This window comes from Bipolaris sorokiniana (genome assembly GCF_000338995.1).
Source record: "Bipolaris sorokiniana ND90Pr unplaced genomic scaffold COCSAscaffold_2, whole genome shotgun sequence".
Classification (NCBI taxonomy): Eukaryota; Fungi; Ascomycota; class Dothideomycetes; order Pleosporales; family Pleosporaceae; genus Bipolaris; species Bipolaris sorokiniana.
Window position 1 is genome coordinate 1,887,392 of NW_006911896.1, and position 26,941 is coordinate 1,914,332.

Genomic DNA, 26,941 nt, shown 5'->3' on the forward strand with positions numbered 1-26,941 from the left:
CCATCGCAATCGCAAAACGTCTCCCGCGGCTAGTCGAGCCGCGATCACATTAGTTTGCGCGCGAAGCCAACGTCGGTACCCCAGGATCCAATGGTGCAGGTGTAGCCGCATGTAGCTGTTACTCCGCAGTCAGCTCGTATGCCATGGTCAGGAGGGGCGCCTAATGGTGTCGTCTTGCTCGATAAGCACAAGTGTCCATGATCCGACTAAAACCGGGGGCAATGGACAGGTCGAGCAAGTGTCTTTTGATACGAAGGTCAGTGCTTGGCGAGTCCAATGTACGCGTAACACTCGTTGCCAGCTTGGGTCCCGCTGTTGGGTGTTTCGGCGGCAATGCTTGGCACGTGTCCCATACACGGCGATCCATGTCAGGGAATCCAGACAGATTGAAAGGCCCTGTTTGACCATGATAACATCTGCATGCGAGGCGGGCTCTCGGGCCATTTGGCTCTAACCCTCCCTTTTTTCTCGTTCATCATCTGTCTTTTTTCTTTCTTACTCTTTTCTCTTTTCCTTTTCACCTACATTCACATACTCTCCTCACCCTTCTCCGCTCCTTCCCGTCGCTACCCACGTACGCTTGACGCGAATAGAACCTCCACCGATTCAACTCGGAGGTTTATGTACATGTCACGATTGTTCTTTCTCTCTCATCTAGATATTTGGACATCGTTCTTTTTTTTGTACAACCGCCACAATGTTTAGGTCTTTCGGAGGTATGTCATATGTTGCTTTAAGATGCTTCTTCCCAAGCCCCCCAAATCTGACATGAGCCACCAGCACGTATATTTGCGGGCATATTTGTCGTCGTCTTCCTCATTGTTATTTTCCACAACGAAGAATCCGCTGGCACGGCTCTCCTTCCTTACCTGCCTGTCCTGCCATCAACAGGCTCATCGCAATCCTCCTCACTGCTCCGAGCATGGATAAAAGACCGATCTGCTCTCTCCGAGAAATCGTGGAAAGCGAGTCTCGACCAGCGAGAGCAAATGGCAAAATCCCACCCGGATAACCCAAAGATTCCCTTCTTCCCAATGGACTTTTTGAAATACCCATTCACAATCTGGGATTTTTTCCCCCCAACCTGGACCTGTCCCCACGACATCCAGCGCGTAGGCCGCATGGGCGACGGCGGAAAATGGGTCTGCGGCATGAGCGTCTACGAAGGGCTTCCCGCGGTCAAAGCCTCCGCATCTGAAGAGTCCTCCCTCTCCAACGCCCAAGACGGCCTCGTAATGTACAGTTTCGGCATCAACGGCGAATCTTCGTTTGAAGCAGAAATGCTCGAGCGCGTGCCCAGCGCCCGCATCTGGGGCTACGACTTCTCAGTCGACGCCTGGGGCCCGCAGATTGCACCGAAACACCGTCACCGCACTTTTTTCAAGAAGGTCGGGCTCGGAAAGGAAGACGCGCATGATGCTAGTCCGCCCTTCTGGACTCTCCCGTCTCTCATGAAGCAGAACAACCACACCTACATTGACATTTTGAAAATCGATGTCGAGGGTAGTGAGTACGATGCGCTAGACACCATGATGGATGCCTTCGACAATGTGAAATCCGCATCTGGAAAATCGGTGCTGCCAATTGGCCAGGTCATGATCGAGTTGCACTTGGGAGACGGTGTTTCCACCGACAACCAGGTCGGCGGCGGCAGCATCGATTTCGGGCGCTTCCGCAGCTGGTGGGAGCGTCTGGAGCGCATGGGCATGCGCCCCGTGTGGATGGAAATCAATCTTTTTGCCGTTACGCTGGGCAAGACCAAGTCGAATCCTCGGTGTACCGAGTATGTCTGGGTCAATGCTCGGGATCAGAGGAACGTACTCTGGAATGTATAGATTTATGGTTTTACTCGCGCCTCCTCCTTCCGTTGGGACTTTTTTGAAGTATTAGAGGCGGAGGGAGCAAATTGAGGCGTTTTTTTTTCATTGTCATGTATGGCATATGGTTATGGTTGCTATAAGTAGACGGATGTTTTACACGTGTTCGTAATAGAACACTTGTTTCCTCTTATCTCTCTTTTCGCCTTGAATCATGATGGTTCGCTTTATGCGCGATCAGCCACCACTGTCACATTTCCACTACACCTGTACATACGTATATAGCAAATCAAATTGTATAAACACCAAACACCTCTACTACTCAATCCCAATCCTATTCCACAAATTCTCACATCCCACCTCTCCCCCTCCTTATCCCTAACCGCGGCCCCCGAAACCCCTGCGAAACACCCCTCGTCGCCAACCCGCTTTCGGTCCGACCCCACTTTTGCCCTTTCCTCCCTTCTCCTCCAACCAACTCCCCTCCCCCCAGCCAGCCAGTCAGAAAATGGAAATTGTAGACGTATTACCAGCCCACCCATGTCACCCTTGTCGATCTCGTCTCCTGAACGAACGATTGTTATCTCATCTGCCGTTCCTCCACACCCACACCCACACCCATACATATCATATGATTAGGACGTGCCGTGTACTCTATCTGGCGTGCAGCACGGGCTAGAGATTACAAAGGGTTCTATATTATAACCATACTGAACAGACTTTGCTGGGGGTCAGGTAGGTATGCGGAATGGGAAGAATGGGTGGAGAGAGGAAGGAAGCGGGAGCATGGGCGTGGGGAACGGGCAGGGTTAGGTTGGTTGGGTTGGTTATTTGTTCTTAATTCTCCGTGACCAACCGCTCCATGGGCGCGCTTTACTGCTTTAGGGGCGCTTGGGTGGAGAGGCGAGATGCGAGAGGGTGTGAGGTTGGGGTTGGGGATGATGGTAGTGTGGAGGGTATTGAGGATGCCCTTTGGGGAGGGGATTGCGAGGGCTTTGGGGAGGAATGGGTTTGCTAAGCCTTTTCTTCTTTTTATGGCTTGGAGGATTTGATGGTGGGACGATTTATGAGTGTGAGTTTGGTGGCTTGTTTTTCGCTGAATTAAAGTAGTGAGGTTGGATGAGTTTCCCTAGATTTCAAAAGTTATCCGTGGTTTCCGGAGGTTACGTAATAAAGCGTGAAGTGCCTGAGGCTTGTTGAGAGTGGTGTTAAGAGTCTTGGCCGTTCGGGGTATGTTTCTTAGTGAGGTTTGCCGATTGACTTTGTTGCCTTTGAGATTCAGCCACGCGAATGGTATGTAGCGCACGTGAATGCATGTGCACTCAAAAAGACTGGCTTCAGATTCTGACTCTATAGTCTCGTATGTAACTTGAAATTAAAAAGATTGAATGGTTGTGTTGTTCTCTATCCATTCTCAGCTCTAAATGGGAAAATGCAGCTATTCAAGATAGGCAGCGACCAGTCACTGGCTCTTCTGGTAAAAACTTCATTTGACGTTTATCAACTCTAGTACATGATCACTTTCCAGTCCCAAGTCCACTCCCAAAAACCTTATCAATCCTCGTCGCTCTCTCCCACACAATCTCTGCTCCTCCATCTTCGCTCTTTTTCTTGAAATAAAGAATCCTATGCTGAGGAATAAACTCTTCATCCGTCTGCTCCGTCTTCCACTTCTCAAGCCCTGTCTCTTTCGCACCGAGAAATCTGTCTTCATATCCGATAATGTAGTCACTGGGATCAAGACTTGGGTCCCAGCGTAATCGGTTGAGAACATCCGAAGCTGGACGGAGTTTTGAACTCGATAAGGGTGTCGAGGTGGGCTTTGGGCGTTGTGGGATTGCACGCTGCGGCTTGGCTTCGTCGGCGTCTTCGAGTTCTTCTTCAAGTTCTTCTTCGTCTTCTGAATCGGAGTCCATATCCATAATGTAGTGTCCCCATTCCCGATCATCTAGGTGTAGAGCCTTGACATCACGCCTCTTCACTAGTGACGCATCAATCCAGCAGGTGTTTGAGTCGTAGTTCTTCTCATCGGTTCGGAGCTGGGTCAGGAAACGATCAAGCACTTTTTCTAATGCTCTCTTGGCTTCTTGTTTGTCTCCGGAACTTCCAGTCAAGCTACCCTCTGCGGCTTTCGACAAGCCAATCAAGTAACATCCCTGAAAGTCGTTGCTATCGGTCGAATCATTGGGAGCATCGTCTGTGAATAGAGCTGGCCAGACTCGTACTTCTGATCCTGGAAGTGCTTTGTGGATGTCTGAATAGTCAGTCAAAGTGTCTAAGTATTATTTCAGGTCTCGGAGTACTTACCAACGACGATGGATATGCAACGCGACTCAACCCAGCCAACCAAACCCTTGCCTTTTGCAAGCATACGACCCCAGAACTGGATGTCGATCTTCACGAAATCACTATAAGCGTTTAGAAACTCAACAACTCCAGAAGGAAGACAAGGTTTTAAGGCCAGATCTGATGATGTGCTGAAGAACTTTTGCCAGGTCATACCAGGCTCGCTTAACTTCATATCGGCAGCCTTGAACTCCTTGATCAACATCTGCAAACCCGGAACCGTAGATTTTTGTGCAAAATTAGAGTTGGGTGCATGAAAGCTGAGAATAACCATGGGCTCTCTTGTACTGCGGTTGTATCGTGGCTTCTTCTTGTGAAAGAACGCATCGTACACCATATCATTCGACCAATCAAAGTTTGCGTAGTGTTGGAAAAAGCTCACGACTATATCTGCGACATTTACTGAGCCGACATCATGTGCTAGGCTCTTGCAAACCCAGGAGAGCATGAGCGTGATGTGCATTCCGCCCAGATAACCAAACTTTGCAGCGTAGAGACCGCGCTGGACACCCCACAGCTTGATCAATCGGTAAGCCTGGCGGAAGAGAGATCGTGATGGAATTGTGCGCTGGAGGTATAGTAGGTCGCGGTAGGGTTTCAACTTGCGAAGCGAGAGCATCGAGAGGTTGAAGATGGGGTCGGATGCTGGAATGTCTGCAAACTCAGACCATCTACACAAAACACGTCAGTACCGTTACTAGGAACGATTAAAATCAAGGGCTCACCTTTCTACCACTTGCGCTGCGGGACAATACTGCATGTCCATCAAGATGCCATTGACAGAAAGTTCAAGCATAGTACCAGTAGTAGCTTCAACCTTTCTCAAAATGCGCACTTGAGGATTTCCGGCTTTGACGAGACGTTGTCGAGCAAGCTTGAAGAATGTCTTCGAACTGATGGAGCCAATGCAAAGACAGTCAATGTCTGAACTGGATGTCCAAACACCTAGAGCATACGAGCCAACTGGTACTATGACTAGTGGAATACCAGGTTGCACAGTATCTGCATCTTCACTTGTGTCCGAGACAATTCGCTGGAGAAGCTCAAATGCTTCTTGTCGCTGGGTTGTTTGCTCATCGTTGGGAATCATACCATGGACCTCAAGCGCTGAAGACATGTCCGAGGAGTCCATCAAGGTCGCGATTGCGCGCTTCAGTTGAACTGAAGGTTGGTTGCTCGAATCGGTATCCATTACACTGTCGATCGTTCCACCATGCCCAATCTTTAGTCTTGCTCTTACTCCATAGTGATCACTAGCGACTACCTGCACACCATTGATGGTCTCAGGCTGACCAAATTGATTGAACCAGATCACATGAAGAGTGTTATTTGGGTGGACCAGTATCCTGTCGTAGCGCTGTGGGCGATCGTGCGAAGTGGTGGTGGTTCCTGCAGCAAGCCTGTTGTTTTGTGGATCAAACGTCGCAGATTCCTCGCCTTCATATAGCTCTCCCAGATCAGTAGTACTTGTCTGGTCAGTTCCTTCAATTCTGGCAACAGCCCAGGCATCAAAAAAACCAGCATCGCTAATTGAGGTCTCTATAGAAGAGAGTGTGTTCGCGGTCTCTTCAGTGATGGCCTTGTTCTTGCAAGCAGTTTCAATGGTGTAAGTTGAGGTGACAATGTTGAAGTCGCCGGCAATGATCCATGGCTCGTTCGCATAGTTCTGCTCCAAATGGCTAATGAGTGTTTTCATCTGAGCTCGTTTAGTTGCAGTCGAACCATCAGTGAGGCCAGCAGTCAAGTGGACACTAGCAATTACCAGGCCTTCCGAGCTTGACGAACCAGATGTCGCCAACCCTCGGAACTGTGCAACAATGGCGCCCTTGTGCTTTCGATGAAATGGTACTGACTTCCACGAAAATGGATAACGGCTCAGAACAACAATGTTTCGCAAACTGGGTAGCGGTCCAATGTCGGGTTGTTCGGGGGGTCCGTGGGAAACGAAGGGATATCTTCGCTGAATCTCACTGTCGCCCAACATATAGGATAGGAAATCATCTGACATCTCTTGCAGCACTAGGATATCCGCCATTGCGGGGTCCGAGAGGATGTTAACGACGAGCAAAGAATCGCGATCATGTGTCGGGGGGTACTCGCTATCGATCAGAACGTTATAGCTTGCGACTGTGAGTGTCTCCGCTTCGATTTCTTCCTGTTCCTCAGCATCGTAAATTGACCATTTGTATTCGTCTTCATCGAAGTAGTATGTCGATCCTGGCTGCACTCCTTGACTGAGCTCCTGTTGGAATTTTTCATCTTGAGTGTCCTCAGATTGGAGTGCTGTTGTATTCGAGGGAAGGCTCCGCACCCAGTAATTAGGGCTGTCAGGCCTTGGTACGATATCAGAGGAGCAGATGTCGATGGTAGAGAAGAGGCGCATGCAATCTGTCGAATCGGAACCAGTCGTTCGTTCACGTACTAAGATAGCAAGTGATCCAACGCTAAACCGTAGGTGCGGGATCAGCTTTGCTTTGTTCAAGAGATATTGCCGTGCGAAGACTGTGTTGTCTTCAGATTGGCCAAGAGTAAGATGTAAGGTAGATCGAAGAGGTTGTTGTCCTATAGCTTCCAGCACCAATTTCCGTAGTGATTCGAGGGTCGCATTTGAATCGCTACTATCGTCCTTCGCACTGTCTTCGCTAAGGAATATTGTGCACTTGTTCTTTTGTGTAAAATACCCAGCTTGGGTTAGTTCCACGTTAATTGGTTTGTTTTGATCCAGGCGCGTTGCAAGATAGTCTTGGATTTGTTTCTGCGCCCGTGGAAGCTGCTCGGGTGCTACGAATGGGTATACGACATTGACGTGTGCTGGCCATCTCCCAAAAGCCTTGTCGTAGAGCTCTCGCAACTGATCGACGTAACCGCATTGCGACCTAGGTGGTATAATGCAAAGGGCCGTATCATACGATGTTGTTGAAATACGTGCGGGCGTTGGCAATTCTTCCGTAGAAGCCATTGTTTAGAATGCTGTAACGTTTGCGAAAAGAAATGTAAAATAGAAAGAAATCGCGAAGGGGTATCGTGTGAACGTAAATAAAGAAAGTGGCGGCGATGTTGAATGTCAACGAGCATAGAATGATACTTATGTTGTACCAGAATACATCTCCACCCATGCAAATCCACTAAGAGCATAAATCAAACGTTCAAAAAAGGTAAAAGTATGACAGCAGCTGTACCTGGAGCTCGTGCATCAGTGAGATATAATGAGTCATCTACGCTAACTGAAACGGGAGCATGCGCCACAATTATGGATCGAGCGTGTCTCAAATGCTTGCACCCGCAAGAGGCGAAGTCATAACAGGGCCGATTGTACTCGCATGAGAGAAGAAACAACAACCGTTGGTGTATGGGGACTGGGCAAAAGGTTAGTGGGGTGATTACATCATACTACTACTAGGGCGCAGCCCAAAACAGGCGAACACCCTTCATCAAATAACATCATGACGCTATCCACACAGCTATGGCGAGACTATCAGATCTACCAAGTGAACTTCTCTTTGAGATTATTGACCTCGTGATCACTTCTATCCACTGGCCGCAGGAGAGCAAACGCTACCGGCCAGTAGGTGACACAGGCCTATTTCCTAGAAACATATATTGCGTCCCTAAACTGAAACTCGACGGACGACACCCTGCACTGAATCTCTTACTTACGAGTCGGAAACTCTACTTGGAGACTCAAACCTATCTCTCAAAGAAGCCGCAGACCCTCGACCTCGACGTCGCAATCGTCGACGACCATTGGATTTGGCCAACGTGGCGAAATCTGCCCGTGCGGAAAGAAGGCGCCTTTGACAGAATCGACGTCCATTTCATTCTTTGCTGCACTGAACACGAACGGTCGCTACAGAACGAGTGGAATGCGGAATCCATAGCAGGTGCTTGCAAGAGCACGGATAAGGACTGTTTGCCAGCTACAAGGTACTTGAACTGGCGGGCATTGAATCCACTCAACAACCTGGTTAGTAGTGGTAACGAAAACATCGACGCTTGCATCGTCAACACGCTCTCCGACTTCATGGAACAGCCCTTTTTAGGCGAACCAATAGGAAGCCCTTTCATCTCTAGAACCAAGACCCTAGCATTTCATATCGATACGAGTGCCTATAGAGACGGGAACAAACTCCTAAGTGAATCAGAAGTGCCGGTGAGAATAATCGATGGCCTCGCCCATCTCTACTTCAAACAACTTTACCCCGCCAACGTCGAGAGAGCAAAATATTTTTTGAAGGATGTGCAGGAATACGTCCAAATCTGGCTTCAAGAATGGAAAGAGAACAAAGAAGCTTCGCCGAGAGTTGAAAAAGTCTTATTCTGCATCGATGGGGCGACTGTGCGAGAGCTTGACCCGGCACAATAGATCGATACATTTCGGTTTCCTCTGCTTCATACAAAACACCAACAAAAAACCATTGCATCACGAAATGTATTCTATGTTTTCCCAGCATCACCTGACCTGATATAAGACATCTCATCCACCCCACACTACACCCAAACTCATTCCCACATTCCCTTCAACCATCCACAATACTCTTCATAAACCTCTCTTTCGACTCCTTCGGCATCGACGCAGTAACCCAATACCCACCCTTCGCATCCCTCCCCACCAAATTCGTCATGTGCGCCAAAGACACCCAGTCGCTCTGGCGCCTAAATATCCCATTGGTATGATAATACGTCGGCCTCCCCCTCCTTCCTCCTCGATTGCTCGTCTCGCTCTTTCCAGGAACAAGGGCAGCCGAAAAGTCTGTTTCGAAAAATCTCGCTTTGTTCCAGTTGCTCATGATGATTATCTTGGGAATCATCGTCGTACCAGGCGGGAGCACGTGGTCGTAGTGACCGAGGCGCTGGTCGCGGTGCGATGCTTCGAGCGCCTCGCGATTGCCCTGGTCGACGATGCTTTTGCGGAGTTTGGCGGCTATGTGGCCGAGGGGGAGCCCGAGAAAGTGTTTTAGCGTAAAGTGGGTGTAGAGGCCGGCGGTGGCGTTTCCAACGTATGCTGTGCTTTTGGGGATCAGGACTTTGTATTTTTCCGTGGCTTCGCCTAGTACGTCGCGCATTTCGAGGACGTTGAGAAACAAGATCGGGCGGGTGGGAGGGTGCTTGGGGAGTTCGAGGTCGGAGGTTACAAGGTGCCGGATTAGCCATGCGGTGATGATGTCGCCATCGGAGAGGAACGGTGTGGTGTTGGAAGGAGCAGAGGTGTTGTAGGTTATTTGTAAAGGGTCGAGTGAGGCGAGGTCACTCATTGCTTCATTGCGTAGTCGGGCCATGGAGGACGCTGGTATGTATATTTTGCGGTCGCATTGTGGCTTGGGGGTCTGGAATATGCGCCAGTGAAGGACAGCAAGGATGAGCTTGAAGCTCGGTAACCTCGGTAGCCTCGATATCCAGTCCTTCAGACTTAGTGCTGCCGTCCAGACCGAATGCTGTTTCTTTTCGTCTTCTTCATTTGAAAGCGTTCCAAGCTCCTCTAAATAGTCAATATCGTAGTCCCAGAGTTCTGGCACGTCTTCATCCCTTCCTTCCAGGACCGCGATCCATGCCTGCAATAGTGTATGGAGTCCCAAGGCATCCATTAGTGTATGCAGCCACGTCACCGTGACCAATGTCGCATTTTGGAAATTGGCTATGTCCAACCCCAACTGTGCCTTATCGCTATGAGTCCAATATTCAAGCACTTTTGGACCGCTCTCCGACGGTGTAAGCTCAGTCGTCACAGGTAAGGTTTCAAATGATTGTATACGATCATTGTCTTCGACACTGGGGAATCTGCTCCAGACGGCATGTTCCTGTAGTTTCATATCATACGTCTTTTGAGTATAATCAATTGGTGGCCGATCCTTTGTATACTGTGCCGGAATATGATTCTCAAGTCGCCCAGTTTTGTTGTTCAAGCGTATTCGTGCTCCCACCTTTTTCCAACGAGGCTTCTCGAGCAATTTCCAAAGTGCATCAGCGAGTTTTTGGGCATCGAGAACATCGTCGAAGCACATAGTGAGCTCTACCACAATGTTTCTGTGCTCACTTCTATCATCCCGGCTATTCAGCGGTATGACTGTATCCGTTGGTATGCGCTTTGGAGCGGGTTGTTGTCCAAAAGCGTAGTTGAGAAGGAATGACATGGCAAGACTTCTGAGAACTTCCGAGGATGGGAAGATGGGATAATGATAATGACATGTAATCGAAAAATCTCATATATTCAAAGTAATGTGTTGTTAGACTTTGTTGTCTAATTCTTGTCCCGACTACCTTCTTTTACAAAGGGAGCTGGGCGGGAAGCTAGAAGAGAGAACGAGTATCACACAAAGGGATCATTTAATATCTTATTGTTCAAACTTTATGCATGAATCGTGTCTCTGCATACGTGCGGCATAGATAGATTCGTAGTCAGACTTTCCGGTTGCTTCCGGGGCGTCTGAGACCCATGTAGTCGTCTCCAAAACCTGTGTTTTGAGTCACCGTAGAAATAGTTATGAGAGTCAATAGATGAAAACTCACTTATAGTCCTAATTGTGGAAGAGAAGAGTATTCACTTCGGGTTGCTCCTTTCTTGTATTTCCGGTTGCCCCTTTCTTGTATTTCCGGTGCTCATCTATCTTATTTAGTCTAGCATCCGTGCGGCATCGAGGGGAATTTGGCCTGTGCTACGGCGCAGTGTCGGAACTATGAAAGCAGCAAAAACAGACGGATGATCCAAACTTACAATAATGGATCTGCCGGGGCTACTGAGCAGTTGAGCTAAGTATAGGATATCCACCAAGGTGGTATGCCTTATCATTGGGTTACGTGCCAATGCCATAACAGCTGCCTGTGTTGTAGTACTCGTGCATGATCCTAGTAAGAAACGGCTTATTTCCACGTATCTCAGCCCAGTGTGCATCCCAATCCCTGATCCCGAATGCTCAAATATAGGAGGTGATTGCTCAATATATGATGAATGATTGCACTAAGGTTTGTATCAAGTCCCCGCTGAGAATCGATCGTAGCATCGAAAGACTTTGAAAAAAAATTGTTTGGCCTTACCGAAAATTATCGGAATAGAATGATCTTTACGTGAAGTATCTGAGCTTCTTAGTGAACCGATATAGCTGGATGAAAACTTGGTTCAATAGTAGCCCAAATCGCAGCTAAGATAACCACGAACAGCGTGAAGAATTCCGTAAAAGGTTCATGAGCATCACCAAATTACTGTTTTATGTAAGTACTTATTCTGAGTAGCTGAACAGTGCGTGGTGTTGGCGTTAATGAGTAGTTACACTTCTGTAGTAGGGCAAGTTTTCATCCGGCTATCCAGATCCAGCAGCAGCCCTGGTATATGCTTGCAACGTAAAGTCATCAGAGAAAGAACGTGCCGGCCACCAAGCTTTTGACTTCAAAGTAGGAGTAATGACCCTGGACTTAATGGAAGCAACGAGAGGCATGGTCTTGCTGGCTTACTTCCCTACTACCAAGCTGGCATTCACCGAACACCAATACCCATCATCAATCATAACTCATTATCATTAATCATTAACATTAAACGCCTATCAATTCCCCGGTCCCGTAAAATTCCCTATGAATACAACCAAGATGGCGCAATAAGCTGCAGACGCCGCGAACAGCTCGTGTCTCGCCGCTTTCGTGAGCAAACTCATCGCAGCACTAAACAGCAGTGTAAAAACCATTAAAACACCAACGGCATTGAAAGTATCCCTCTTATTTATATCCACAGCAGCAGTAGCGTTCTTGTCAGTAGGGCTTGGCTCTGCATGTGTGGCAGTACTTGTGAGCTGGTACATAGTGACGACGGGGACGACCAGGAGACAGAAGATGACCACGGTAATGAGAACGTTGACGAGTTTGTCGATGCGGGAGCTGCTGTAGAAGGAGACGTAGGGGTTTGTTGTCTTTTCTTGGGCCTCTGGTGTGCGGAAGTATTTCTAAGCAACAGTCAGCATCGTATGACGGTTTTGCCGCAAAAGGCGAAATAATTACCTGGAGTGGCAAGGACTCGGTTCGGAAGACCTTTTGCAGAAGGCGGTCGATTTGGCCAATCACTGTCTCTACGCCGCCGTCGAAAGTAGCCCATTCGCGGCCGTTGTGCAGAGAGACGATGTCTTCCTTGGTGCGGATAGAGTCCATTTCAGCGTCCATTAGCGGTTTTTGGTTGTGGCAATAGCGCCGGACGCTGCGGTAGTTGCGGTCTGAAGGTCTTTGGAACGACTCTAGTGTCCTTGCCTTGATGAGGACCTCGTCTGAAGATGATTGTTAGCGTCGAAATCCAATTATAGATTTGCATCGTTTGATACTCACCATATTCTAGTAACTTCGACTGGATCTCACGAAGTATAACTCGGCGGGTACGTGGCTCCCCTTCTCCATCAGGTTGTTGAGTATCATAGTCTCTTGACTTCAAACGGTCGGCATCCTCGTCATGGTCTTCCCAATCAATTTCGTCTAGCTCTTTCTCTAGACAAGTGATTTGATCTTGCAGGTCAAGCAGAACGCGTGAGTGTAAGTAGCTGAAAGAACGGTATAGGGAGAAATTTGGTTCGCTTGCTTGGAATGCAGCAAGTCTAGGAAATCCATTGGGTGTTTCCTCCACTGCCAATTGTGAGAATCGAGCGATCTAAGGAGAGGAGATTGCATACACTTGCGCGTTCTATTTTCAGTCACATATTCCGGTTCAGGTGCCGAACGAAAAGGTACCGTTATCCGTTGGAGCAATTTGGGGCGCTTTTCCTTCCCTTCTATCCGAATATTAGTTTGTTTGGTTTCTATGAAGCGCGTGTTGCGTCTTGATGTAGTTGGTCCAGAATCTCCGAGCCATTGTGCACATAGGTGCTGACGGCAGGGCGTTTTTCACATGCGATAGCTGCATGACGAGACGGGGCGTTGAGCCAAGACCGGCAGGCAGACTTTGGGGGCCAAATGGGCGGGTGGGAACACCTACGAGGCTGTGCACTCTCGATATCAATCGAATCTGTCCGCACGGACGGATGGATCGTGGAGTGGGTGTCGTCGGCGGTTTCAACAAAGCCCTCAGCTAGAGTTGCATCTGTGTTGGCTTGGGATGCTGGGGATTCAGGGGCCTTTTCGATGTAGGTGTCTCCCGTCATGGTTCGAGGAGGGGTCATTGTGGGCCTGAAAGGGAGCGCAGCTCTTCACGTAAACGAGGATGTAATAGGAGAGAAGATGAAAAGCTTTGCGCAAGTTCAAGAAATGGTCAGACAGACATTAAGAACAAATGTGGCTCGTGAAAATGTGGCGGAATAGGAATTGCATAGCCATCAGACATGACTTTGGACGGGGATTGTTGTCCCCTCAATAAAGCTCAGCCCCCCAACGCCCCTAACGCCTCATGCGCGATTGGTTGCACCCGCCTTGATTTCAGCTGCCTGGCAGCTACCGGTGAGCTGAGCCACATGGCAAGGTGAGGTGACAACGCTTAGTTACCAGGCTTCAGTTCCTTCTCGCGAGTCCACCCAGATTCGACCCTCATGTCGTAGACATTCTTGAGCTTGTACTCGACATAGCCCGCGGGATTGGGCCTGCGGTCGTAGATTGTGAAGACGCCCTTGCTGCGCAGGCCATTGACGAAGACTGGCTTGTGGACGACATCACCCTTTTTGAAGCGCGCGCTTGCCTAAGGCATTGTGAGACGACATCGCATGTGTAATGAAGAACCCCGAGCTTACCATTGCGGCGTCGGGATCCACGCGCACCCCGGATTTGGTGTCTGGAATTTCATATTCCGGCTGTGAGGCTAGAACATGCTCGTGTGGCTGGTTGTCAGCTGCGTGAATGTCTTCAGCAGGCTGCATGTGCTGCGTGCCGAGTGTGGTGGTTGCCATGGCTTGGAGAGATGCGAGAAGTGAGGCAGAATAGCCTTGTGGGTTATGCCCTTGAGGAGGAGAAGAAGAATCGGGTGTTAATATACAAGTCCTTATTGCTGGCCTCTCAGAGGGATGATTGATGCAGCCCCAGGCAGCACAGGTTTGTGACTGGTATGATTACAGATGGGGGCCCAAATGTGTGCTTGCACAGCCGCCGCTTCGGCATCGTTTGTGCCTTGTCCGAGCAACACCGTTTATCAGCTCGCGCTGGAGGCGCACCACGATTGAGTAAGCCAACATTCCTATGTGCGGTTTGCCATGAGCAGCGTTCGCACACGGCACCGATGATTCCGGTAAGACGATGGTCGAAAATAGACAATCGAGGCTCCGTGTGCGGCCCCCAAGCGGAAATTGGCCGGGCGTTGATTGGCAGGCTGGCCCTCGCATCCACCACATCTCCCCGCTCGCGCGTGTCGTGCATATCCCGCCAATATGGGGGCTGAAAACCACTGCGAACGCTTTCTTAATTATGGCTGGTTGCTGCAAACCTCACTCTCTGCAGCAACCCCGCTGTCCTCTTGATTCATGGCTCTCTCCTCAGACACTGGCGCGCACGTCGTGCAAACAATCGTAGCCGAGGCGGCTCCTCGAGTCGTGAACCCATATCCAAACAAAGTCATCCATGCCGACATACGGATACAATCGATTGACGAAGAGCCATCCCAAGATGGACTGGTTCAGCAGGGCGATGGGCGCATGCCCGAAAGCATCTCAAGCGTGGCAGATGCCGAATACCAAGAAAGAGCCGCAGAGATGCAGAACTGGTGGGCTGAGGCTATCGCGCGGAATATGGACTTGCCGGAGGGGTACTCGCATGTCGCAGTGTTGATCATCAAGTGGGCGGATGACCTCGACGAGCTCAAGACAGGTGAAGAGGTGAGTTGGTGTGAAACACGTGTTGGCGTACGTCACCCTCTGACTTTACTAGGCAAGGGAACTCGGCTCTCTCTTCCGTGAGCGATTCAACTACGCCACCAGCATCGTCGAACTCAATGTCGTCAAGAAGCCACAGCACCAGCTAGACAGCTACGTTAGCGATTTCATCTGCAATAACGACGGGCCAGACAACCTCTTGATTGTATACTACACCGGTCATGGCGTCTTCAACGACCAGAAACACTGCCTCGAACTCACGGGCAGTCTCCGGAATAATGCTCTGCTCCAGGATAGAGGATTCCGCACGGCCGCCCGCGCAACTTGGAACAAGGCAGAAGACCTTCTCAGGCATGAGGATGTCGAGGGAGATGTCCTGACCATTCTGGATACCTGCTACTCGAGCAATTTTGTCAAGTCTTCCAAGGATGGCCACAAGCGATTCGAGCTCCTCAGCGCATGTGCAATCGATCAGACGACTGAAGCTCCTGGCAAGAACTCGTACACCCGCGCGCTCATTGATGCTCTCAAAGAACTCCTGGACAAGGACGGCGAGGGTCCGATATCTACATTTCGTCTGTATCAGCGTATCAACATGGACCCCCGCCGCAAGGATACTCCGTCCCAGATATGGTCTCGTGGTAAGAGCGTTCACTACAGCGAACAACATATTTTTCTGGCGCCTCTGAAACTCGCGAAAGCTCATGCCTTGCACTTGCCTAGTTGGCGGACCAGGCCAAGAGGTTACTTGACCTTGCGTTTTGGTCTCCGAGATCCAGTTCTAAACCAGCAGCAAATTGAGTTTATGACCAAAGCTCTCTCCAAGTCCTTTGCCAACAAGGCATTAATGGGTTTAAGGAAGATTGAGTGGGTGGACATGGAGTCTGCACCTCCCATGTCGCATTTCGAGCGTGTTGCTTCCGTTGTGCGCGTCGTAGCACAGTGGAAGAAGGCTGTGGTTAAGAAAAAGGAAGCAAGACAGTCACAGCGCCAGGTCAACCAATCCACACTACCGCACATAAACATCGAATCAGCCAATGCGTTACACAAGCGCGCACGCACAGAAGTGGAAATGGATGAACTGCCGCATGCGAAGAGGTCATATCTGGATACCTCGCACCCTCCCTCGCCGCCAGTATCAGAATCTTCGCGTGCCGGTGACTGCTGAAACCGTTATTTCTTTTACCGATTTCCTTGAACTTTTTTTTCCGCATTTCAGTTGAGTTTGCTTGAGCTTAGGATACCCATTGTCTTGCGTTGTATATCATGATTCCAATATTTTTTAACTTCCATAGTTCCGTAGCATTCCGTCTTTGGCTGCGTTGGCAGCGTTATTCCTCGCTCACGCGGCAAAGGTGGCGCCACTTTCCAATCTCACCACCATCACCAAACTAGCTTACCCAATGCAATGCAATAACGCCACACGTTGTCGCGTCCTCTGCACCGTCACCTTGTCCTCGTACAAGTCCCTGTCCACGCTCCGTGATCGCATGACTTCGTCCGCTAATCATTCATATAAAAAGATTTGAGTACCTGCCACTTTCGTTCCTACCATCACAACAAAGCATCAGTAATCATATCTACATTACATATACACACATCGAGGCTTGCATCTCAACCACAACTAGAGATACCAGCAACTACAAAGACAAAAATGTCAGCTACAACAATCACCGCAGCTGTAACAAACCAACACGACCACATCATCGGCCACTGCCGCGCTCAACGGCACACGCTCTATGCGTACACCGAGCATTGCGAAACACAAGAATTGCAACAACAGCAACAAGTCCAAGAACCAGCTGTTTCGCAAACTCAATCCTGCAGCGAAGAGGAATGGGCAGAGAGTTCAGAAGAGCTTGCGCGCTGGGGCATACAAGCTTCCGAGCCGGCGAGGCAGGATGCTATTCCTGCGAGGAGAGTGCATGAAGGAGCGGAGTGTCTGAGGATCGAGGATGTTGCAAAATTTTGGCAGTGAATTTTTTTTGTTATGAACGGGAGTTTCAGAGTAAGAAAGGGACTTGATTGCGGTTGGGGTATGTTTTTGTAGAATAGATTCTAGAATGTTCATTATTCAAGGAACATATGTACACTCCACATGAAAACAATCATAAATGTTCCGTGTTTCACCAACCACAGCATTGATTTCAGAATACTCATGGCCGATTAAGATATTGCACTATGTTCGCATGCAAAATCGCGATTCCATGTTAGTACATAATATTCCACAACCTATAGTGAAGAAGGAAACGGAGTTGTCTTACCCCACGTCACCCACATCTCGCTTAACCGCAAAAATCTATGGCACAATATATTTTATGTAAAAACCAAAATTTCCATCAATCACCACAGCATTCAGGTGCGGTGCCAGAGTGGTTAATGGGTATGACTCGAATTCACTAGATATCATATGGCTTCGGCCGCAGGAGTTCGAATCTCCTCCGCATCGTTCTTTTTTCTTTTTGCATTTTTGTCTTATCTTTTATGAGATGAACCACCTGCGTAGAGCACTGCCTTTTGCGCGTTAATGCAGTCCGGTTCATGCCGCTTTGGCTGGGTGCTTACTTTCTTTTTTGCTTCGCTTGAGATGGCGCACCTGCTCTACGATTATGATGCGAGTAATAGCTTCGTATATAGTATACTAAAGTATGTAGACGTTACTAACTATAGCCTTCTATGCTGTCTATACATGTGTACCAATCATCATCATTACAGCTATAGGTGCATATTACGACCGGTCCCAGCGGTCTTTCAAACGCGAAGAAATGTAATTCTACCCTCCTCACCTCACAATTTGACTGTACTTCTCGCCCGGATCCTCTCCCCAAACTTGATGAACAAAAACGGCATCGGCACCATTAGCAGCGATATAAACCCCAACATGCTATTTCCCCATCCATACCCCATCTTCTTGTACATGGTCTGACTGCTCAGCGGAATGAACGCTGCAGCCACACTCCTCAGCACGGTACTTGCTGCCATGGCACTCGCAGCATGTACCGTGAACACATCAACCAGGTACGTGGTCGCGGGCATGAACGACATCAACAGGCCAAATCCAATAAAGCCCGTTGCAACTTCGGGGACCATAAAGTGGGTCTTATACTGGACGCTCCAGCCGTAGATGAAGAGGCCACAGGGAATAAATATGCCGCCAATACACATCATGTACAGACGGTGCTCAGGGCAAAAGTCGCCGCGTTTGATGTGCTTGTCGACGATCTTGTTGCCATAACGGACATAAACTAATTGTCCAATGAGTGAGCCGATACCGAGACCTAGGAACGAGAGACCGCTTATCCCACCCTTCCATCCATATTGCTCCTTGAAGACAACTGAGAAGGTGGTGAAGAGGATGTAGAGGTAGGAGTATGTGATGGCGATGTAAAGGGAGATGGAAAAGCAAATCGTCGAAAGAAACAGCATTTTAGTGGGACGAACAATCGAGAATTTGAAGAGTTGGCGGGTAGTAAGCCCTGTGTCGAGTTTGGAGCGCAGTTTGGAGTTGCCGGTCGAGGCTTTGAGGCGGTTGACTTTGCGTTGGAGGATGATGACGGCGGACGTTTCTGACATGAGGATAAGTGACATAATGAAGAATGCACCACCCTGAAGGTCAAGTTAGCCAGCCTCCTACATATTGTGATGCGAAGCTTACCAGTATAGCCACAAACCAGAAGTTCCATCTCCACCCTTTTGCAACTGTAAGGAAGCCACCGATCACAGGACCGACGCAAGGTCCAATGGCTACATCAAACGCATTAGCCACACTTCCATTTGGAAATGATTATATCAACTTACTAGGCCCCATAATCCACACCGACATCGCTGTCCCCCTCTGCTCTCTCGACATCAAATCCGCAATCGTGCCACCCCCAAGCACCATGGGTGCCCCCCCGAAACACCCCATGAAAAACCGAAACACAATAAACTGCGTCATATTCGTCGCTACAGCCGCCGCAACCGTAAATATAATAAACAAGAAATTGCAACTGTGATATAGCGGCAATCGCCCATACATTTCAGATAGTGGCGCGATGACCATCGGCCCACATGCGTAGCCAAGCACGTACACCGACACCATGAAGCTTGCGAGTAGGCTGCTCGTCGAGTGAAAGTCGCGCATGACGTCAGGTACGCCGGGTGCAAACTGCGAGCTCGCGAGTGGTGTGAGGAAGGTGATTACAGAGACGAGAGATACTGTGCCCCATTTCTTGAAGGCTGTCCAGTTCATCGGGTTCTCAGGGTCGTCCGGTCCGTCGAAGTCAATGATGTTGGGGTCGTGGTCATCGCCTGCCTCTGTGTCGTTGTCGTCGCCACTGGATATTGAATTGGTGTTGCCCTTTTCGACATCTTTCTCTCCCATTTCGTGTTCATCTTTATTCTGGTGTTTCCAGGGTGCCTTTCCGGAAGCGTGACTTGGTACTTGGTGTATTGAGCCAAGTTTGGTTGGGATATCTGCATCGTGGCCTTCGGCTACTGCTTGGTCAATGATCTCGCTTCTTGTGGGGTGTCGATAGAGTTCTGATGGCCTTCGTTCGGACATGGTGTCGATGTGTGGAGAATAAAAGAGGTCTTGCGTTTGAGTCAAGTTGCTATCATTCGATGCTCAGACGGTGTTGCGCCGCTTGTCGTTTCGAAAAGTAAAGAGGCTGATAAAGAACACCCAGAGGTAACTAGTAGTTAAACCGATGGCACTGAGATGTGCATTCCTCTCAACTGTTTGTATCCGCGCCCAGGAATATGCAAATCAAATAGCTGGAACACAAACGTAGGTGTACAAACAGCAGCATGATTGCTTAAGAGGCACAAGACGGAATACGGCTAGATTACTAGCAGCCAAGTACGGGCCAGGGTGTGCAACCACCTCTATGCCCGCACCGTCGGTGGCTTGTCACGGAGAGATTGGGTGCTTAACTCCGAACATGGGTGCTTCAGGGCGTAAGGCGTGTTTTTTATGGAGGCCCCAAGCAAGTACTATACACTTGCATTGCATATTCGTAGGGCGCGTTCACGTACTATTGGAGCACGTCGCACCAGATAAAGTCTCTTGCATCTGCTTAAACTCGCGACTCGCAAATCCCGTAGAGTATTATTTCGTAGATATTTGGTGGAAGATGACATATCCCGTATTGTTTAACCGAAATAACCCCTCTTTTCCCCCACACGTAACTCAGCCGCATTTTCACCCATGATCGCATAACTACTCCCACGGCTCAAAGCCAAGCTCCATTTCTATCCTCTGTGTGACAGTATAACTAGGACGCCACCTCTCTGTAAATTTGTAATTGTTGAATGAAAGCCGTGTTATTCGCATCATGTGTGAAATCAAAGATAAGGTGGTCGTATACTATCGCCTAGTAAGTACACAACCTTGCAACCACTACAATGCCTCGGCCGAGTCGGTGAGCACACCGCTCCACGGGTATTGGCTCCTGTGACCTATAGCGCCCTTCGGGCATTACAATGTCGCGAGCCCGAAACTAAAGTGACTACGACTGGAATGTAGTACGTTGTCCATCTCGTCAGCTAGTCACCATTATACGCACATACTTACTTTTAGTTATCCGCCACTAGCAAGCGTGCGGATATAGGCTATTACAAAGCACAAGAAACAACATATTGAGTCACACAAGTCGGATTTCTTGGCCATATAGGTAGGGTTCTCGTGCTATCTTCGAAGCCACTTGTGGAGGAAAATAGCTTCTATTCATAGCAGGTCAGGTGATCTTTGTATTGGATCACAGCTCTATCTAGAACAGAGCCGCGTATGGATATACATGGTAAGCCTAGGAGCTAGGCTCACCCCGGACTAGTCTAGAACGAAAGAATTCGGTCGAAACGCACTCGACAAGCAGCGCTTCCCTATCCGGCACCACTTCCTTCATCAGGCTTTCCATTCTTTTCTTTCTTAATGCTCCAAGCTAACAATCATAGCGTGTAGCATTGGGATCCCAGTGCGGAAAGCTTCCGTCTTATCCGGTTCCTTGAAGACACCGAGGTCATGAACGAAGCTAGTGGTCATCTTGCCAGAAGAGATTTACGTATGATGCGGAATATAATTTATCCTCTCTTTAGGGAGTGGGCCACGGAATTGCACCGCGCAAGACGTCGCCATGTTGGAGATGCGCCTCATGCTAGTCTGACGACACGCCGATTTGACATTGTCAAGAAGAAGAAGAAGAAGAAGTATACGACATCAGCCGCGTAGTGCGCTCACCAGATAATCGGATAAGAATCCGTTTTACGGAACGGACCGTTGGATCTACCGACGCGGACTAGAAGATGCCAAAAATAGTGTAGTAGTACGCTAGTGCAACAGAATAAAAAATGCCAATAGAAACGTTGACTATAGAGGTAACAAAAACTCGTTATTCACAAGCTCGGTTGAGTATCTAGGATTACAATAACTGCTTTCATCAGCACATGGCAGAATGTGGGCCTTCTAGCTCCCCTAATTAATATGACATGTTCTACTAGGTGGCAACTTTCTACTGCAGAGCAGCCGGACTCGTCCTCTGGCTAGATAGATACACACTCCTAAGTGCTATGCGCTCTAAGTTTGACTTCGCAATGCTATTACAGCTATTCAACATCAACTAATGGATTGATAGAAGAACAAAAGCGGTAGATGATTAGCAAAGTCCATGTCTCGATAATCCCATACGTTACTACATCATGTAGCATTTCTTCTACACCCTTCTGTCCTCTGTACCAAAAGGTTCCAGTTAAGCTGTGCCCACATCTCAACCTACACTACAGAATAGCTTTAAAGACTATTCTATTGTTCTGACACTTTAAATCCTGTAACTGGTTCGCCATTACGAGTTCCTGAAACTTCAACGTAGGCTTCGAGGATCGTTGTTCCAAGACCAGGAGTGTCCAAATTAGTCAGTTCCCCTGTACCTGAATATTTGGCTATGACCTCCAAGCATAGAATCAAAGTTGGTGAGTTCAAGATACATCCAGAATGGTATGTGAGATTGGTGATCCGTAATATTCATGGCCCGGTGGGATGAATGTCGTTCTCTAGTGTATGAACCTCGGTACGTCTATCAGGGAATAGCACGGTTCCAAAACGTGATAGTTTCAACGGAAGGCTGTTTTAGGATGCATGCCAAACACTCATCGACCATCCATTCGACAAGTAGAGGGTATAGAAGTCCCATCCTTTTATGGGAGCACCAAGCCCCCATTGTCGATCGAACCAACCCACTGATTTCTTAGGAATCACCGTAACATCAGTGCCATTTACCTTAATGCTGCTTTTAACCCATGGTTGAGGATATCTCATTTGATGGGTAATTCCACCCCCAAACCAGTGAATTCCTGAACCCCGCGGCTCGAAGGTGAGATTCATTGTCATACGGGGATGGAAGGTCTCTGCTCGCTGCATAGAAATCAGGTCTGGTTTAGTAGAACATTGGTGCGCGACCTTGTTGCTGATGTCATATGTCGTATTTGAGAGTGTCCCCAAAGTAAAATCAGTTCTCTTGTAGTATTCTCCTGTATCGATATCCAGAAGAGATAAACAGGAATTGGTGCCTTCTCCTGCAGTGATAATTTCAGAAAGAACAGTAACAGCGAAATAGTCATGGTCATTCTCCGCAGACAATCACAATGCGTATCAGTAGCTGTTGATTAAATCGCCAGCACCAAGTATCATCGCGATTGTCAAGTTGACGCCCGGGCTATTGATATTGATATGTAAGCAATAACCAGCTAATCCTGTTGTAGGTACTTACGGTAGACAATTCATCAAGTACTGGTGTGGTTGATGGTGAACGGAAGAAATCTAAACCAGAATTCTCAAGAGCTGTTAACAACAATGCTGATGGCGCAGTTTGTAACGAAGTAGCTAAAAGATTTCGTTCAAAAAAGACCCCAATCGCTCTCAGCTTGGTGTTGTAAAAACATTTTGTGCAGATGGTACAAAAATATTTCTATGTCCTCGATGGTAGGCTTCAAATGTTCAAGTTTTTGATGAGGAGACGAATACCATCTGTGCAGATCTGCATAATTATTGCTGGTAACAACGAAAGCAGCAACTACTGGAGATTTATGTCACCGACATGCCGTACATTGTCTATTCCGCCAGCCTCCGCCTTGCCTACACTAACTTCGTCTACCCATACCTCCTCTATAATCGGCAGCCAGGCTACCCGTGTTATTTGGATACCGGATCTTTGTCACTTCTAGAGAGCTAGACGCCACTGCTAGCTGTATTTTGATTTTAAGCAATACACATGGCGATTTTAATACATACCCAGACACTAACCCTAAACATGTCAAGTATTGGGCAAGAGATTTAGTGCCGCGATTTGATGGATATACAGTAGGAACTGGCTCGTACACGGTCGAATAACGAAGGAATCATGTGTCGCGTCTCTCCGAGACTATAACAGCGCTGGGTCCTGTGTACCTTCACCCGTACGTCAAGTCGGTGATGGCTCCTAACGGTTACTACATTGAACTCCCCTTCAATCTCTCGGAAAGCGAATCGTTAACAGCTCGCTTCTACATCGAGTTTTTTGACTCCGGAACGGACACGGAACAGGATCCCTTTCCTGAGTAATGGAAACCCCGCAGCTTCTCTTGTTTGGCCGCTCAAGTATCTTCGGCGGACATATGCTGGTATCAGTACCCCAACTAGGTCGTTCGTCTCAAAGATCAAGATGAGATTAACACAGCCAAAAGCCAGAGTCGTCTGGAAATCTGGCTTCCTACTATGTTTACAGGCATCAGCTTTATCGTATCGGATAGATTGCTGAAATGCTTTCTTTGTCCTATCCTCAAGCTTTTAGTCATGGAGCCGGTTGGAATTATCTTGCCAACCACAATCAATTAGTGCTTAGACCGGGTGAAGTTTTACCCTCGAACCACAAAAACCTCTTTCGCGTCTGTTCGTGCCGCCGTCACCCTGGGTAGTCGACTGATGGAAGAAGTGACGGTAGAGGGCCTGCGCCACTTACAGGGGGGTGTGGTACCTTCTTCTCGATGGCCCCGCATTGGAAAATAACGCTAACTACGCTCGTCCTGTATACCTCGATTCGATCAGCTTGAGTATCGATGTCAATTGGAAGATATCAGATAAATTGCCGATACCTCATGCCAAGGTCTACGTTCCAGGTCATATGTTGCACACCAATGACTTTCGAGTACACCGTAATCTGTCCGAACTGTTTAAGGAGCTGAACTGGCACGGTTGAGTAAGTCGCTGTGGAAAGATGCTTTAGCAGGTATTGCATATAACCATGTATCACACTCCGCCATTCTATGCGATAAATTGATCAGCAACAGAAAGGACGTTCGAAATTCTAATCGCGCAACTGCATGCGCCCTCTTACTCTCCTGTCAATTGTTTATCTCAATGATATTGAAAACTAATCGTATGCCTAGACCCCGTCTCTTGTGTATCAAAGTTGGCTGTAAGCACAATCATTGAAGGTACTTAGAAGTGACTCCTGGTGCTAGTGATTGCCTTGCTTCATTCATGATCATTATGAAGATAAAGGGCAGGTACTGCATAGTTGTCCCTAGGCATGGCATGGCATTGTAGCATAGCAAGCGATTCAGTGCATAATAATAGACAACATAGAAGCGCGTTCGCAGTGCATAACGGCCTTGACTCTAGCGCAAAAGATGTGATTGGCTGATAGCACTTTGCCGATAGCAGATGACCCCCTACCTGTCATCCCAAATTCCGTGAGACCCTGACGAGAATTCAAATTCGCGTTTGTTTCCGAGGTCGCATTGGCCAAAGAAATATGTTCATGTATTTCTTAAAATGTATAACCTTCATCAACCAACGCTTACTCATCAAGCAATATTGAATTATTAAATTAAAAGTTCTTGAATAAAGAACAGCTTGGTCGCGAAGGAAGGTGCTCAGATCTTCAGGGCGTGATGGAGAATTAATGCTATAACAACGTTCAATTATGTAGTTTATCCATTATAACACCGTAATCCTTTGTATTCAGATAGCTTAGAAACTAAGAATCTTTTCTGTAAAAACGCAGTGTCTGTTTATCTAGAGCATGTCTTATTCCCAATTTGCAGGTGCTGATTAATTTTCCAGACGTGCTGACCTAGCCCGTTAGCCTGCATAGTAGTAGTGCGTGAGACCAATTGACGGCCCGCTGGTGCCCGCTGGCGCCCGCTGTATCAGTCAGGCTATCAGGGGATCTGACTGACAGCTGGGACCTTGAACCGGCGCTTGTGACCGTGCGCCGAGCTGGAGAATTAACCCCTCGCATGGCGTGCATGGCGTGCATGGCGTGGCAGCTGGCAACAGGCAGGCGGCTATAGGGCAAGCAACGAGGCTGAGTAGAACTAGGCTGAGCGGCAACAAGCGTGACTGTTAGGTTGCCTAACGCCATGTTACACCTTGACACCTCCTCTCCTATTCCTCGTTTACAAATCCTCTTTTTTTTCTTCCCTCTGATACCTGCATATGCCGCGCCAGCTGTGTCGCGAAGACTATACAGTAGGATGGGTGTGCGCCCTGCCCATTGAACTGGCGGCTGCGCAGGAGATGCTCGACGAAGAGCACCCCGACCTTAAGCCTGATGTGTCTGATAATGACGAGAACCTGTATGCGTTGGGCTCGATTGGTGGCCACAATGTTGTCATTGCATGTCTGCCCGCCGGTCAGATTGGCACTAACCTAGCGGCTGCGGTGGCAATGCAGATGCGAGCGACGTTCAAGAAGATCCGGTTTGGGCTGATGGTGGGCATTGGCGGCGGCGTCCCGAGTGCAGAAGATGTCCGGCTAGGGGATGTAGTGGCTAGCCAGCCTCATCGGACGTTTGCTGGAGTGGTGCAATACGGCATGGGCAAAAAGACACCAAGCGGCTTTGAGCGTACAGGGTCGCTAAACGCGCCGCCAAAGATACTGTTAGCGGCTATTGCGCAAGTACAGTCGAACGAGCTGCGGGGCAAAAGTAAGCTGTCTGAGTATGTTGCTAAACTAGAGAGAATCGCTCGGTTTCAGCGCAGCAAGGCCGGGCCCGACGTGCTATTCGAAGCAGCGTACGATCATGAAGCAGACGACTATAGAGCAGGGCAGACGTGCGACGGGTGCGACCTTAGTAGACAAATCACTCGACATACTCGCGAGAGTACGAACGAAATCGTGGTACACTATGGGACTATCGCGTCTGGCAACCAGGTGATGCGGAGCGCTATAGAGAGAGACAAGGTTAGCAAGGAGCTTGGTGGGGTGCTATGCTTTGAGATGGAGGCGGCAGGGCTGATGAATAGCTTCCCGTGTCTAGTCGTCCGCGGTATCTGCGACTACGCGGACTCGCACAAGAATAAGCGGTGGCAGCCGTATGCAGCGGCGACGGCAGCGGCATACGCTAAGGAAGTGCTGTTGGTAATACCGCCGGCAGAGGTGGCTGAGTTACACACAGCGGGAGAGGCTACACAATTCATACACAGTCAGTAGCATTTTGTTCTTGATCTATTTGATACGTAGCTGACTAGTGCTAATATCTATGCGCTTAAAGAACACAACTCTGAACGCTCTCCTAGTCCTATTGCCAAAGGTAGGAAGGTCGAGGGGGCAGAAGACTTGGAGACTGACACCGTAGAGTGAGTAAACCTTGCTATCTTTTTACTTCTAATTGTACTACTCTGCTAACAACCAAAGCCGACAGAAATCCATTCTAGCAAGTATTTCACAAATGAAGCAGATGATGAGTGGGACGCATGAACAAACTCACGATATCACAGCGTCGGAGCAACTCTCATCTCAGCAACAGAGTAGGCAAACCTTGATCAGACATTTAATGGACTACTGACTTGGTTCAGATTGCCTTAGATCACTCTCTTTTCCTGAGCAAGAACATCGGTTCCACGACATCCATACCGCCGTGGATACCTGCGAATGGCTTTTTGAACATGAAGGGTACCAAGCCTGGATGAAAGGACATTCGGGACTCTTTTGGATCAAGGGAGACCCTGGCGCGGGCAAGTCCGTGCTTATGAAACATTGCGTTAAGCGAATGCGTGAGCGCAGTCCGG

At 48.6% G+C, this 26,941-nt stretch overlaps 8 protein-coding genes and 1 non-coding gene across 9 annotated transcripts; 4 read left to right on the plus strand and 5 right to left on the minus strand.

The window, feature by feature from the left end:
* The first annotated feature begins 443 nt into the window (after positions 1–443).
* On the plus strand, positions 444–2,125 carry COCSADRAFT_33431 (uncharacterized protein). Its single transcript, XM_007697357.1, has 2 exons — positions 444–716; positions 781–2,125. The coding sequence occupies exons 1-2, from the start codon at positions 698–700 to the stop codon at positions 1,833–1,835; spliced, it is 1,074 nt and encodes a 357-aa protein (XP_007695547.1). The 5' UTR covers positions 444–697; the 3' UTR covers positions 1,836–2,125.
* A 1,142-nt stretch (positions 2,126–3,267) lies between these two features.
* On the minus strand, positions 3,268–7,199 carry COCSADRAFT_178345 (uncharacterized protein). Its single transcript, XM_007697923.1, has 3 exons — positions 4,889–7,199; positions 4,125–4,834; positions 3,268–4,071 (listed from the first exon to the last, which is right to left on the minus strand). Exons 1-3 carry the CDS (start codon positions 7,120–7,122, stop codon positions 3,335–3,337), a joined length of 3,681 nt encoding a protein of 1,226 aa, XP_007696113.1. The 5' UTR covers positions 7,123–7,199; the 3' UTR covers positions 3,268–3,334.
* Positions 7,200–8,314: 1,115 nt separating this feature from the next.
* On the minus strand, positions 8,315–10,434 carry COCSADRAFT_33434 (uncharacterized protein). Its single transcript, XM_007697358.1, has one exon. It carries the CDS (start codon positions 10,289–10,291, stop codon positions 8,681–8,683), a length of 1,611 nt encoding a protein of 536 aa, XP_007695548.1. The 5' UTR covers positions 10,292–10,434; the 3' UTR covers positions 8,315–8,680.
* Positions 10,435–11,695: 1,261 nt separating this feature from the next.
* COCSADRAFT_80326 (uncharacterized protein) lies at positions 11,696–13,267 on the minus strand (the record flags this gene model as incomplete). Its single annotated transcript, XM_007697924.1, has 5 exons — positions 11,696–12,088; positions 12,144–12,403; positions 12,462–12,752; positions 12,800–12,898; positions 13,102–13,267. 5 exons carry the CDS (start codon positions 13,265–13,267, stop codon positions 11,696–11,698), a joined length of 1,209 nt encoding a protein of 402 aa, XP_007696114.1.
* A 329-nt stretch (positions 13,268–13,596) lies between these two features.
* Positions 13,597–13,972, minus strand: COCSADRAFT_79027 (uncharacterized protein; the record flags this gene model as incomplete). Its single annotated transcript, XM_007697925.1, has 2 exons — positions 13,597–13,794; positions 13,847–13,972. 2 exons carry the CDS (start codon positions 13,970–13,972, stop codon positions 13,597–13,599), a joined length of 324 nt encoding a protein of 107 aa, XP_007696115.1.
* A 524-nt stretch (positions 13,973–14,496) lies between these two features.
* COCSADRAFT_109171 (uncharacterized protein) lies at positions 14,497–16,365 on the plus strand. Its single transcript, XM_007697926.1, has 2 exons — positions 14,497–14,920; positions 14,973–16,365. The coding sequence occupies exons 1-2, from the start codon at positions 14,570–14,572 to the stop codon at positions 16,083–16,085; spliced, it is 1,464 nt and encodes a 487-aa protein (XP_007696116.1). The 5' UTR covers positions 14,497–14,569; the 3' UTR covers positions 16,086–16,365.
* A 910-nt stretch (positions 16,366–17,275) lies between these two features.
* Positions 17,276–17,366, plus strand: COCSADRAFT_t11. Its single transcript has one exon. It is a non-coding gene; the product is annotated as a tRNA-Ser (tRNA).
* Positions 17,367–17,529: 163 nt separating this feature from the next.
* On the minus strand, positions 17,530–19,673 carry COCSADRAFT_134400 (uncharacterized protein). The gene is made up of 3 exons (XM_007697927.1): positions 18,716–19,673; positions 18,573–18,661; positions 17,530–18,523 (listed from the first exon to the last, which is right to left on the minus strand). The coding sequence occupies exons 1-3, from the start codon at positions 19,458–19,460 to the stop codon at positions 17,705–17,707; spliced, it is 1,653 nt and encodes a 550-aa protein (XP_007696117.1). The 5' UTR covers positions 19,461–19,673; the 3' UTR covers positions 17,530–17,704.
* A 5,649-nt stretch (positions 19,674–25,322) lies between these two features.
* COCSADRAFT_273804 (uncharacterized protein) lies at positions 25,323–26,513 on the plus strand. The gene has a single exon (XM_007697928.1). The coding sequence runs from the start codon at positions 25,368–25,370 to the stop codon at positions 26,361–26,363; it is 996 nt and encodes a 331-aa protein (XP_007696118.1). The 5' UTR covers positions 25,323–25,367; the 3' UTR covers positions 26,364–26,513.
* Positions 26,514–26,941: the final 428 nt, after the last annotated feature.